Consider the following 14,378-nt stretch of genomic DNA (forward strand, 5'->3'; position numbering starts at 1 on the left):
CTGCGTGTGGGGCGAGGTTTCCTTCTGCATGCTGCGTTTCAGCTTGAGTCCATTGTGTGGCAGGATGGGAAAAGAGAAGGAGGATGCGCACTATTTTCCGACGCGCACTTAGATTGTTCTAGAGTGCTCCACGTACAGGGCCATCTTTGGTCGTCCTCGCCGGTGACAGTGTGGACAGTTTATTCCATTGGTCATTAAAGCCTAATGATTAATAAATAATACTAAACTCTGAACGAGCCGTTTGAAGCACTCGGGCAAAGAAAGGGAGCTAAATTCCCGATTTCTGTGGACTGACTTTGCATTATTTCCTTCAATACCCTTCATTTCTTGAGGCAAAAGAGGGCGAGACGGGAGAGGCGGTGATACAACATGGATGAGGAATATGATGTGATCGTTTTGGGCACCGGACTCACAGTAAGTAGTCGAGCTTCATTCGTCTTGAACTGAAATAATACGTCCTTATTTCCAAGTCTTTATTTTAGTCATACGTGTAAAGGCCCGCTTCTCTCTTGGTATCCTAGCTCGCAAGTGAAAGCCTCCTGCATCTCTGTGTGCCTGTGACATAAGAAAATAGAGAAAACAGATGCGCTTTATAAATGTCGCTAAACTAACAATAAATGTGGGCGAGCATCGAGGGAAAACAAACATTGCTCCAGGAGTTTTCTTTTACTGAACATAACAGCCGGTTCAGTGTTGTGTTACACCCTGTAGCATCTTTTAGGCGTAACCCCAGTATGTCATGGTCCTCTTTGCATAGACAGGCCTCCATCCTGAGGTCTGCACAGGCCTGAGCACGGGTTTATTCAATGACTGAGCCTTTCCATGCTGCTGCCCCTGCCGTAATTCCTCTCAGATATCACACCCAATGTGGCAGAAATACGCCTGACATATTGTGTGTGGAATTATTGTGTATTTTCGTGTGAATAAAAGTCGACATTTTTGTTGTTTAGTAAGATACTACACTATTTATTTCAGTTTACATCCAAAATTATTCAAATTTCACGATGTATGGAAAATAAGTCGGTTATTTTTCTCCGCAGGACAACAATCACTGTTATTATGATGATTATTATTATTGCTACAGTAAATGCATCTGTGGAACGATCTAGTTGCGCATGCGCACAGCGTTCATTCTATCCTCCCTGCAGCCTGCTGCTAAATCCTCTCAAATTGCGTTCATGTTTTCTATTAAATTAAGGATGAACGATGTTTGAGTTTTGCCTTTATCAGATATACCGATATTTTCAAACTCATCTAAGCGATACAGATACATATACACATCTTTTTAATTGTAAAGAACCCAAAGTCTCTCTTGCACTTGAATTTTCCTCTTTACTATCAATGAAACAGAGATAAAACAGGACAAATATTTGAGTCTATCATATCATGGTCTATCATGGATGTATTCTATTCAAGTGTAGACATTGAGCTATTAAAAACATTAGTAAAACTAGCAAATTAGAAAAAAATAGTAATACCAAGCTTTGTGTGCCTTCAACAGCTCTTTGCAATTCAGTTCAATCCCAGTGCAATTGGTTTGGAGCAGCTACAGAGATAGCAATAATATGTGTAAGCTAAAATGCAAAACAAGACCTAAAAACAAATGCTGGTATAAATTAGGCTGACAAATTAATAGATAGATGACAAAACCATGGCAATTAGTCTACTAAAAGGATCTAGGAAAGGATCTAGGAGGGTAAAATTATGAAAGACAGAGAAATATAGAATACAAAGGAGCTTCATTCAGCAATCTGATTGGAGTAATGAATGATTTTAAATGTTTTACTAACAGGTAAGAAATTAAAAATTCACTCAAAAGTACATGAACAAAGGACACCAAAATACAAAAACCTGCTGACACACAGGGAGCTCTGTAGTCTACAAAATAAAAGCATGCCCTTTTAGTGTGGAGCTAATGTCTTCAAATTAAAATTAGTTCTCTTAGCTATGCCACAGATAAATGGCAACAATTTCCATCACTGCCAATACAAAAATCAACTTTAAAAGCTATTACCTGTCATTACAAATGTTGTGCCAGTAATATTGTGCATCTCTATCTTTCCATTCTCCTTGGTCTTGCCTATTAAAAAGTGATGTAATTATTAATGATATTAATATCTGGTATTAAATCTTGTTTTATGAAGGAATGCATTCTGTCTGGGATCATGTCTGTGAATGGAAAGAAGGTATTGCACATGGACAGGAACCCCTACTACGGTGGCGAGAGCTCTTCCATCACCCCTCTGGAGGAGGTAAATGGCTCCTGGGATCTATAAAAGCAATCAATATATTTTATTTCCCTCAGTACATTTTACTTCCATTGTTATTGTGCGTCAGCAGCTGCTCTTTTTATTGTCTATGCATTGCTCTATAAATGCTTCATGGATTTCAGTCTCACAAGATGTTGCTCATGTGCCTTTTTCCGGTCTTTTCCTTCAGCTGTACAAGCGCTTCAATCTTCCAGATAGCCCACCTGAGTCGATGGGCAGAGGAAGGGACTGGAACGTGGATCTTATTCCCAAGTTTCTCATGGCCAACGGTCAGTCACAAACCCTTAATTTTGTGCAAAAAGTCATGACCATATCAGGATAAAAGTTCTCAACAATCATCATCATATATTTAGAAGATTGAAAGACAAATAGCACATGATTAGTTTTACAGAATTAAGGATGTATCTAATAATTTGCAAGTGGAATGATCGACTATTGTGAAGCTAAAAAGGCAGATTAGATTTAACGTGCCTGTGTGATTGCAGGTCAGCTTGTGAAGATGCTGCTATACACAGAGGTGACACGATACCTGGACTTTAAAGTAGTGGAGGGAAGTTTCGTTTACAAAGGAGGAAAGATCTTCAAGGTGCCATCAACTGAGACTGAGGCACTAGCTTCAAGTAAGCCACTCTTATAAATATCACCAGACTAATTGAGCAAATATAGAGCATATAAGCAACATTTAGGGGGCTGATGTGATTTAAAGTCTTTGTTTAAATTCAACAGATCTGATGGGAATGTTTGAGAAGCGAAGGTTTAGGAAGTTCTTAGTCTTTGTGGCCAACTTTGATGAGAATGACCCCAAGACTTTTGAGGGCGTGGACCCCAAAACCACGACGATGAGGGACGTTTACAAGAAGTTTGACCTCGGCCAGGATGTCATCGACTTCACTGGCCACGCCCTGGCCCTCTACAGGACAGATGAGTAAGAACAACTTTAATATTTTAAACCAGTACAAGCCTTACTGAGTCTTATTTTTATAGACGTTTAAATTTAGCTTAATCTTTATGATTGTAACAACGCCATAGTGTTGATTTGTTCTTGTCAATTAAGAGAAAATCAGTTAGATTTAAAAATCAGTCACTATGACATATAGAGAGTAGATCATGGGCAAAATCCAAGATTGTGATGTCCAGGTAAAAACAGTTTCTTTGAAGTTTATTTAATCATCTTGCTTGTATTAAAAGATCACTGGCATCCTCATGTTCTTTTGGCATGTTCTGAGTTCCTGCTCTCCCCAGTTTCCAAGGGGTAAAAAGTTCACCTTTCTGACACATTATTAATAGTCAAACAGATTATAACTGAGTGAGAGAATGCATAACTGCCTGCTTTCTTGTTTTTTTTTGTTTGTTTTAAATGCATAATGGAAATACAGAGCAGATTTCTATCTTCTTTTTGTGTTTGAATGCACAATATGTAAATACCACTGCCGGGGGGCTCAGTCAAAACAATAACAACAAGACTATGAGTAGAGACTAGGGATGGGTATGAGTACTTGCAGGGGCTGCCGTTACTCAAGTAATGAAGTATTACTTGTACACCATGCACACGCCTGATGAGTGTTGGAATTCTCTGGGTTTGTCTAGCTTATTATACTCAGTACAAGATAATAATAAATGACACACAGAGGTTAATCCTTTCCAGCTGCCTTTATAAGCACAGCAAACTGGATTATAGCATCAACAACTGCTTTATGACAGCTACAGCAACTCTCAAGGGACATGCAAGTCAAAAGGCAGATTCAAGACATTAGCCATTAGCGTTGGTTAGCACACACCGTTTGTAGTGATACCAGAGTGGAGAAGGTTAGCCTGCTAAAAAACAAGTTTTGTGACAGGAGATAAGCTCACATTAGGTTTAGTGGAAGGAGAAGACTTCAGCGAGCTGGTGGCATTGGTCAAGCTGGAGAAGCCAGTAAACATCACAGCTAAATGTGGTTAAAGTGATAGGCATGACAGACTCAAAGACAGATTTCTGCATGGAGTCAGATGTCAATGTTAGCTATTTTCTCTCAGAGTGGCGTGTTTTAGGCTGTGGAGGAGTTGACAGAGAAGGCTGAATAACAGCTGGACTGCCTCCTTCTTAAGGCTGAGATTCATGTTAAACATTATCCCTCGTTACTTCACTCAGAAGTGGGATTTGAAGTGCTGATGGACAAAAGAGGATCAAAAACAATATAGCCAGCCAAAGTCCAGCGTGGGATGCTTTTTAATGGTAATTGTGACCTGCAAGTACTTGAGTTCTGAAAATACAGTAAAATCCCATTCCTAGAAGAGACACACTGCAAGGTATATGTGCTGCTGCCAGCAGCATAAACTAAGAAGGCCACGGTTAAACAGCTTTTCTCATTCATCCATTAAAAAAAAGGTGTTTTGTAGTTTATGAATCAAGCAATGAATTTATGACAAAAAGTAAGCTACAAAGTTGGGCAGAACAGCATTTCTCTACTCAACTTGGCAATGTCTTGTGGGGCCACAATCTTTTGGGGAACTGGTAGTGGAATTGAGTGTCGAGTTTCTGTTTTCAAAACTGTAACAAATATTTGAGATAATTGATGTTCTCAACCAAAATGTATAAAACATAGGCTTAGGCATGTTTATTTAATAAAGATAATTCAGTGCAGTAACTCTACAGATTGTACAGTACTGTGCAGAACTTTTAGGCATGTTTTGACCAAAAATTGAGGCTAAAGTATGGACTGCACCTTACTAAGCCCACCTGAGGGCACCATCAGGCTGAAAGGTAGATTGACACAGCCCCAGTCATCCTCTAGATGTCCTTGCATAATACCAGGGGTGTGGGAAAATAATCTGCTGAAAGAATAAAGTTGACACCTTTAGTGCGGGGTGGATGAGGGCAGTAAACACGACCTAGGGGCATATCACATGAGACGAAAAGGCTCTGACAAAAGAGATGCCATCGAGCTTGACCTTTGCCACCGAGCTACACACATGTGTCAACATGTGTGTAGCTTGACTCTGCCCCCTTCTCAGCCTGGGCTGTGGCAGACTGGGCCCTGCGCTTAGTCCTTAGTGCCCTACATGCCTGAAAGTTATGGACATGACCGGACCAATAAAACAAAAACCCAAAGAGAAAAACAGTTTCATAAGAAAGGTCAAGTTTGCTTTTTGTAAATTTCCTTTTTGATTTCACATGAATGAATTTAGGAATGAATAGGGACAAACACGACAGGGAAGTTAGAATTGAAATGTCACAAAAACAGCTTCTCTAGTTGTTTACACCAAAAATGAGAACATTTAAAAAATGGGGGGTTTAAAAACTACAAAAAAGACAAAAACAACGTTTTCCTGCAGTTTATCTTTAATCAAATGTGATCCAACAAATATTTACTCTTTCATGCTAAAATCCCACTTCTATCAAAATAAAAGCACTTTTCAATTCTGAAAGAATCTTTATGATAACTCAAAAAATATCAAAATTATCCGATTTCTATTGATAGAAAAAAAACTAAATGTGAAATTATCAAATTATGCTTAACAATGTGAGTAGCTCCTGCAAATCAATACCCTATATTTCTACAGAGAGCCTTATATTTCTGTGTCTTTATCTCTAACCTTCTTTTACTCCCTTTCTCCTCCAGCTATCTTGAAGTCCCCTGTTTGGAGACGATTAATCGTATCAAGCTGTACAGTGAATCGCTGGCACGATATGGGAAGAGCCCCTACCTCTACCCCCTGTACGGTCTGGGAGAGCTGCCCCAGGGATTTGCCAGGTAATTTTATACATTTAATATCCAACATGCTTACTGCATTGACAGATAAAATAATCTTCAAGTTAAAGCTACTCCATGCTTAAATGTTCTTACTTGCTTAATTTCAGATTGAGTGCGATCTATGGTGGGACCTACATGCTGAACAAACCTGTCGATGAAATCGTCATGGAAAATGGTCACGTTATCGGAGTGAAGTCTGAGGGAGAGGTACGTCTGTGTTGTTTTCTTTCAGCAGAGATGTGAATCTGACATTTTGCTGTTTTGCTCTTACACGTAAACATTTGCGTCCTTTCTGCTGCAGGTGGCTCGCTGTAAGCAGCTGATCTGCGACCCCAGCTACATCCCCGACCGTGTCCGTAAGGCAGGTCAGGTGATCCGTGTGATCTGCATCCTCAGCCACCCCATCAAAATGACCACCGACGCAAACTCCTGCCAGATCATCATTCCTCAGAACCAGGTCAACCGCAACTCAGGTGAGGATCTCTGTTTTAATAAATGCTTTTATACAGCGCGCTAGAATACATTCCTTTAGAGTAACAAGATCAGTGACGAAAGCTCACTCTGTTGATCTATTTCTGAAGGAGTTTATTTGTCAAGCAGCAGTTCTATTAAGTGGGTCAAAATGTTGGAATCTTTTCCATACAGCATGTTTTAAAACCTAACAGTCTCTGTTTTATGATGGTTGGTATCAAAGAATACTTAAAAGAAGCAGATGGTTGTTTAGCATGAATCTGCTTCTGCTTTGGTTGATCTGTTTTCCTCTGTAACTTTGCAGAATGTTTCTCAGTGCTGTTATCATGGTGGATTAGTTCTAGAGATGCATGATATTGGATTTTTCCAGCATCTGATATGCTGGTATTTCCAAACTCATCTTTGAAGATACTCACATACATGGTTCTGCTTAAACTCCACAAACTTCACTCTGAAGGATGAAGCATTATTCTACATTCATGCATTATGTCTTCAAGGATTAAGCATTGTGGAAGATTTTTGCCTTCTGTCTTACAAGGCCACTCACGAGGGGGCTTAACCCTTCAAGCCCTAAGCTGTTTTTTAACCACTTTGTCTCGCCTGGACCTGTTGTCTTAAAAACTTGTAAAACATTGACCCTGTGGTGCACAGTCAAGCTCTAAGCATCCTTTTTTCAGGGTGACATGTACTTTAAGAATATGTGTGCTGAAGTAATGTCACTTGAGTTTTAAAAAACATTATGGGGCTATAAAGACAGAAGAAAAAATAGATATTAAAACTTGCACACAGTAGGCAATGATGACTAAGACTTTTTGCACAAGCTTGTTCTCGTATCTTTTAGGGACCCTGAAGTGGAAAAAAAAAAAACAACCTTGCACTTTTTTGTACTGGCTGTATTGGTGCCATTATTTAAAGCAGTTCCTGTCTGCAGAGACACAAAGGGACGTGTTGTAGCCTCTCCCATTATGAACTATTCAAGCTGTCTCCTTCATGATCTAAGTGTTAAGTCATGGCAGTTTGATACAGCCTATCAAAAGCATTCTGGTAAAACAATATAGGGGTTAGCATTAGCAGCTAGCAGCAAAAAAGGTCAAAAATTGATGAAAAATTGATTTTTAAAAAAGATGTTCGATATCCGATTTACTGGTGTGGATTTAATCTTTAAAGATCCAAAAGTCACCCAAGTTCAAGGCTCGTCACTAATATAAACATGGGATTGGAAGGCATGGATAGCGTCATAACAGCACAATGGTTAGCTTCAATAGGAAAAAAAGTAAGATGCTTTGATGGATGGTTCAAAAATAATTTGACTTTTAATGACCTGTGTACCTTCTCGTTGTATAAAACAACCTGGTCTGAGAGGGTTAAGGGTAGAGCTTTCTGGGGCCCAGCTGCATGGGGGGCCCAATCTGGGACTGATTCCAGTGCAACCAGAAAGTGCCATTTTCAGCGCATTTCTCCCTTATTATTAGAAAGTTATGAATAAAAACAAAACATTGGTTTTCTGTAAATAAATTCCCGTCATGAGGTGCTGTTTCTTTTGAACATAGTCCTGATTTCAAAACAAGAAGTAGTACTGAGAAAGAGGTTGCAGAGGTTGGCGGCTCTGAGTAGCGTTGGTCTGTACTAGCTGGAAATGCTGAGTGTAAGTGGGGGGTCTCTATGTTTGGGCGATCAAACTTGCAATCTACAGCAGCCGCCATGAAAAAGCACATCCAATTACAATAGTAGAAATAAAGAATTTCTATCTTTGAAAACTTCAGGAAATATTTGAAATACTGTAAGACATCAGTTTGAAAAAATACAATGTAGGAATGGTCACTTTTTAAACTAATATAGATATTTCAGTGCAGAAGTTCTACATACAGGGTGCAGGTGTTGCTCGGTGGTTAGATCAGGTGCCCATAAGCAAGGGCTATAGTCTTTGGTGCACTGGTCTCAGGATCAGTTTCTGGTCTTGGTCTTCCCCTGTTTTCTCTTACCATATTTCTTGTCTTTGTTTAGTTGTCTTCTCAAATAAAGGCAAAAGTCCCCCCAAATAATCATAAATAAATAAATAAGTAGATTACACATACTGTATCTTTATCCTTTAAAAAATAACATCATCTCATTTTACCATAAAGTGTGCAAGGAAGAAAAGAGTCATTAATACTAACAGAAATACTCTGGAACACTGTCTAAATAATGAAGAAATGTTGGTAGTGAGACGTGTTATCAGTGTTTTGTTGCTATTTAGATAGCGCGCTAAGGTTGGCATTTTCAACATTTGAAGAAACATTCCAGTTTTGGTCAATATTACTCCCTCCAAATGCATATAAAAGATCAGAGTGGGTTTGATATAGGCTATGTGGTCCTACTTGGTCATTGCTGAATTCCTAAAGCAGCTATGATTAATCCTCTTATATTAACAATGGATCTCATGACGACTTGTGCAGCGGGTCACTCACGACAAAAAAACCACCTGACTCAGCAGTTACCCTCTGCTCTATAAAGTGTGTTATAGAGTTTTATTCAGGTTATTGTTCTTGGATCTAACAACATGCTTCATGCAGTCTGCCCAGTACAAAGTGACACAGTTACACAACACGGAGTAAAAGGACTTTAGTAAAATTGGACTTTGATTTCCCTTGAGGCTGGAAACATCAATAAAGCTGCTCCATATATGCTTTTAAAAATATCTCTTCTACCAGTTTTAACACAACTTTTAAGGGGATATTTTTGTTGTTTTTGTTTCTAACTTTTCATTTCTACAAGTCCAAGTGGACAAAAATCAGTCAGTGCAGTTTATTGGCATTGACTCTGTCTAAGACTTTAAACTAACAGCTGAGACCATAAACTAATCAAGACAAGTTTACTGATGTAAGTGAGAGGTGTCTTTATTTTCTCGTCCTCTACTCTATCTTCTCTGTGGAACCAGTGGAGTCGCCCCCTGCTGGCCAGTAGAAAGAATATGTTTGGGAATTTTTGTACATGGTCTAGTTTTTTTTTTTTTTTTTTTTTAAACCTCTGTCTCGTACAGTCAGTGCTTTAAGTTTTACTCTAATTTGACGTGATTCTCTTCTGTTGACTCTGCAGACATCTACGTGTGCATGATCTCCTACGCACACAATGTGGCAGCCCAGGGGAAGTACATCGCCATCGTCAGCACCACAGTGGAGACCAGCGACCCCGAGGCTGAGATCGAGCCGGCCCTGGGGATGCTGGAGCCAATCGACCAAAAGTCAGCATTTTAAAATTCTATACAGTTAAAGCTTCATAATCAGCATCTAATAGGTTTTCCTGATGTATGATTTAACAACTAAAAGGATGTTGAGTGGGTGTAGATAATGAGGTTTTGTTTTTCCTGACAGGTTCGTGGCTATTAGTGACCTTTATGAGCCAACAGACGACGGCACTGAGAGCCAGGTAAGACATTTTACCAACAAACATTGCAGCTGTTAAAAGCTATTTTCTAATTAGCACTACATTCATGTGAGGATTATAGCAGGTATGTTAGTGGCTTGCTAATATGGATAGCAATATTGCTTCATCAGTAATGGTAAAATATTCTCCTCAACTTTTTAATAAACTTCCATGAAATTTTAACCAAGCACCAATGGTTTCTAGGGGATATTCTTGACTTATGATCCTTGTTTGTTCTCCATGCACCACCATGAGGTTTATATTTCAAGGTTTTATTAAAAAAACAAAAGAGGATATGTGCCTTAAATTTGACTCCAGATATAAAGTAAACAAAGGAATGGTAGACACAAGTCAAGGCAACAAAATAAAAGGAAGTAATCACTTTCAAATGAAATAAGTAATACAATGTGCATAGATTAGATGGACAAAAAAAGTATTAATGTCTTGGAGTTCTTAGTTTTGGCCCTAGGGGGTGCTGCTGTGTTTGTTCTGTAGACAAACATTTTGACAAGAAGAATTTGTTGATTTTTTATGTCTAAATTGAGACAACGTATATGGGTAACATATTAAAAACGCTCATTTGCTCCTCTACCTGCTTCGTTTTGAGGTTCAGACTAACAAACAGAACGTGCTAATTATCTTCAAGCACCAACCCTCCTATAAAGTTTGGTGGCTTTGTGCAGTTTGTTTTGTTTTGTGTCTGAATGAGGAGATGAGTTGTCAGCATCTCCCCTCTCTGCTGCTTGGAGCGTTGTTCTCAACATGGCTCCCAAGATAACCAGGGCTACCGGGGGCCCCATGACATCAGACTGGCCACCCAAAAATCCTTAGCTACTTGCCTTATCAGCGGTTTATGGAAATCTGTGATGCAGGCTGCTTTTTCTTCTCAAAGCATATTCAATCACTTAGCATATCTCAGACTTTCCTGAGGATAATCCACCCTGAAAACCTCCAATCCACAATGTTTGTGAGGAAATGTGTAAATCTGTAAATGTGTTCTTTGATGTGCTGCTGTCTTGGCCAGAACACTCTTGTAAAGGAGATTTTTAATCTCAGTGAGGCTTTCCTGGTTAAATAACTTAAAAAAAAAAATGAGGAGAATTTGGAGGTAGCTATGGGTGAGGTTTTGTCGTACTGAAAGTTGATAGCAGTAGCTGATGCCAGTGCCGCAATTAGCTTGGACGTAGTGCAGCAGCAGTTTTATCAGAACTGGACCACACTTCTGTGCAAAATAATGAGCAAATTAACAACACTGAAAGCTCTTCATGACAGAGAAAATGTTTTTGCTCTTCTACCAGCCTGCTTTGGCATGTTTGCAAACGTTACTGGTGGGGTTTGTAAAACGGCTTTTGTAGTGGTAGCTAGTAGCACGGATGTAGCTGTAATATAGCGGCAGTTTGATCAGAACTGGACAATATTTCTAAATTAAAAAGAGCAAAGCACCACATTAAGGCTTGTCTTGGCAGAGAAAATGTATTTGCATGTGTCCCAACAGGCTTTCTCAAGGAACTCTTTGTTGGAGTTTCACAGAGAAACTCCAACAAAGAGTTAGAGATGTGCATGCCCAACTACAGCATTTTTTGAAAAAGTCGGGCCCTTCCTAGACATTTTATTGGAGGTTTCTCAGATAATGACAATGAGCTGAAGACGTTTTATTCAGGCAACAAGTACTCACCCGTGACAGCACAATAGTACGAGCCAATCACAGCAAAGCCTGACAGGATTAGGCATTCTTATTTTGGGAATAACTCTAGTGACCATGGAAAGCTTTACTGCTAAAACGAAAGGTTCATTGATCTGTTTCATTTCCCAGATCTTCGCCTCGAGGTCCTACGATGCCACTACCCACTTCGAGACCACCTGCAATGACATCAAGGACATCTACAAACGTATGACCGGGAGCGACTTTGACTTTGAGAACATGAAACGCAAACAGAACGACGTGTTTGGGGAGGATGAGCAGTGAGCGGGTTTTCAGTGGGGTTTCCAGAGAGAGCGTGGGGCCGGGAGAGGAGGCGGGGCTAAAAGGGGCAAAAGAGCATTGGCAGAGCCTGCAGCAGAAAGACGTGGCTGCTTGAGCGGCCCTTTAAAATAAATTTGGGTGGGTGTAGAGCAAGCGTGTCGGAGAGGATTGTGCGTCTTGGCTCTGCCTGCTCTCAGCCGTTTGCCTCCTTTTCCTTTCGTCCCTCTCTCTCTTGATTCAGACACATAAATGCTCACAAACACACACATACACTGTTCAAATACTCACACTCCTTATCTCTGTCACTGAAAAGCAGGGTTGATATGGTTTTTCATTCCATAGTAGATTTACAGTATAATCATGTCTTCTCATTAGAGGTGAATTTATTACTTGTCGTTTTCGAAGCATTTCATTCTTTCTGTAACGTCTTTCTCCTCATATCAGAGGTCGGCTAGATGGAGGAAAGATTGAAGGGATTGTTGAAGCGCAGCTCTGACATGAGAGATATAATGGCATAGAGTAGTATTCTCTGGAAGGGTCACCTCCAGTGTACATGCATGCATCTTTTACACAGTAGTATTTGTACATAGACTCTAACAACACCGCGGTTTGAAGGCTGGACCATTCCACGCATCGCTCCTGTCAACCCTGCTTTCACTTTTCTCTTTACCTGTGTTTCTTCAAAAAAGACGTCGCTCCTTTTGGCAAAATCTGTTGGTCGGGCAAAAGAATAAAAAACAAAAATGTGATGAATAATTACATATAAATGGGCTGTTCTGTCAACTGATAGTGCTCACTTTGCAATGCTGTTGTGTTCCCTGTGCTAGCAGGCAAGCTAACCAGTGGCTAATAACTGTCACCCAAACCTCCCCCCCTCAGAAAATGTTCCTTTGTTTATCTCTGTTGTTTGATGTCGACTTTGAATTTGAATAGTTTACGTTCTAACATTTTAAATTATTGAAGAGTTTTATTTCTATATATTTGGTGCACATTTCACTGGCTGAAGTTATGAAGTTTACAAAGCTGAGGTTGAAACTGTGGTCTTCAAGTTTAAAAAAAGGGAACGACAGGAGCTAAAAGAGGCACGATGAGGATTTTGAGGCTTTCTATGAAGTATTCTGGGTGAAACGATGAAGACGAAAACTGTGATTATGGCTCAATCTGCTTGTTGAGATGCAAGGAAGTGCACGAGGAATCAGGAATGTATGAAGGAGATGTTTAGAAAGTGAGGGGTGAAGACTGAAATTTCGGCTGAAAGTGGAAGCACCAGATTGTGTCTTGGTTGTTTCAACCCTTGTGTATGTTGTTTAGATAAATCATTCCCTTAGAGACTAAATGAGAAATTGTAGTTAGAGGGAAAAAGCTGGATGCTAAAAGACTTTGTAGCAAAGCGGGGACCACAGTTTAAGAAGCCGCCCCATTCAAATGAACCAAGATGCTTTTATTTGGTTTAAGCCTTAATTTGGGGTCATAATCAGATGTTAAATTTGACTGCTTTACAGGTAGGGGCAGGTCAGACGTGTGCCAAAAATAGTGACGCTGTTATTGGCAAACTAGGCTAGGAAGAGTGTGTTGCTCTGCAGAACAGACATTAAGAGGGACGTTGTTTCCCATCATCCACTATCAGGGCTGTTATTGCTCACCCGAGATGAGGTGGTTTCTCATATCTCTGCAGCGCACGCTCACTCAAAACAGCAAGATTGATCCGTGGCTTTTTATCAACACACTGATGAGTCGCTCTGAAGCAGATCTATTTCACTTTTACGACAAATCCCTTAAACTGAGTCATCGTGCGTTTTGGGGTGTTGACGTGTCTTAATCTATTTATTTAAATTTCACAGACGTATCGTGGAAGGTTATCTGTCGAACGCTGAATATGCTACGCTTTATGTTCTCATGATTAAACGGATTTTTAGAAGTGATGCACACCAGGTTGATTTGTTTTGTTTTTCTTTGCTGTGTCATGTGTTTCGTTCATCTAATCCAGTGATCACACCAGTGCTGCATCACCACTTAATATGACTATTAGCATTCCTAAGAAACAGGTTTTGATAGAAGGATAGCAGCAGCAGTCAAATCTCTACAGCTGTGTACTCCACACTGTGCGTCTTTTAACATCGTGTGTGCTCTTCATTCTGGAAACATGAAATCCGACTAAAACTGGAATACTGTTTACTCTCTGAACATAGATCTATTTGAAGCCCTCCCTCCCCTGCCCCTTCTCAGCATCAGATACTGTACGCTCTTTTTTTATTTATTGAAAACAAAAGCCTCATGTGTGGTCGTACTGTTTTAATTTCCATCCAGTTTGGGCCTTTGAAAACCACTATTATTGACAATATCCCTTAAAATTTGACAAAAGAAATAGGCTGAGTAGTAGAAAACTTACTGTCCTTGTTTGATCACTAGTATGTGAACAATGCCTAATGTCTTGTGTAACAAATAAAATGAATTAAACTATGAATGAAATGATAGAAAAATAAAAAGCACATGGCAAACCTGGAGAGATTTGTTTTCTTTTTCTATTTAGCAATCACT

At 39.7% G+C, this 14,378-nt stretch overlaps 1 protein-coding gene across 1 annotated transcript; it reads left to right on the top strand.

The window, feature by feature from the left end:
- The first annotated feature begins 111 nt into the window (after positions 1–111).
- On the top strand, positions 112–14,344 carry gdi1 (GDP dissociation inhibitor 1). The gene is made up of 11 exons (XM_041799316.1): positions 112–414; positions 2,145–2,252; positions 2,440–2,539; positions 2,756–2,890; positions 2,997–3,195; positions 5,873–6,004; positions 6,112–6,211; positions 6,306–6,477; positions 9,551–9,695; positions 9,826–9,880; positions 11,691–14,344. The coding sequence occupies exons 1-11, from the start codon at positions 370–372 to the stop codon at positions 11,841–11,843; spliced, it is 1,344 nt and encodes a 447-aa protein (XP_041655250.1). The 5' UTR covers positions 112–369; the 3' UTR covers positions 11,844–14,344.
- Positions 14,345–14,378: the final 34 nt, after the last annotated feature.

The sequence above is a fragment of the Cheilinus undulatus genome, linkage group 11 (genome assembly GCF_018320785.1).
Source record: "Cheilinus undulatus linkage group 11, ASM1832078v1, whole genome shotgun sequence".
In the NCBI taxonomy this organism is placed as follows: domain Eukaryota; kingdom Metazoa; phylum Chordata; class Actinopteri; order Labriformes; family Labridae; genus Cheilinus; species Cheilinus undulatus.

Bases quoted from the DNA above. Each gene is read 5' to 3' on its own strand.
- gdi1 (XM_041799316.1), top strand. From the start codon at position 370: ATGGATGAGGAATATGATGTGATCGTTTTGGGCACCGGACTCACA. The intron at 6,478-9,550 runs GTGAGGATCTCT...TTGACTCTGCAG, and splicing joins CCAGGTCAACCGCAACTCAG to ACATCTACGTGTGCATGATC. The intron at 9,696-9,825 runs GTCAGCATTTTA...TTTTCCTGACAG, and splicing joins CTGGAGCCAATCGACCAAAA to GTTCGTGGCTATTAGTGACC.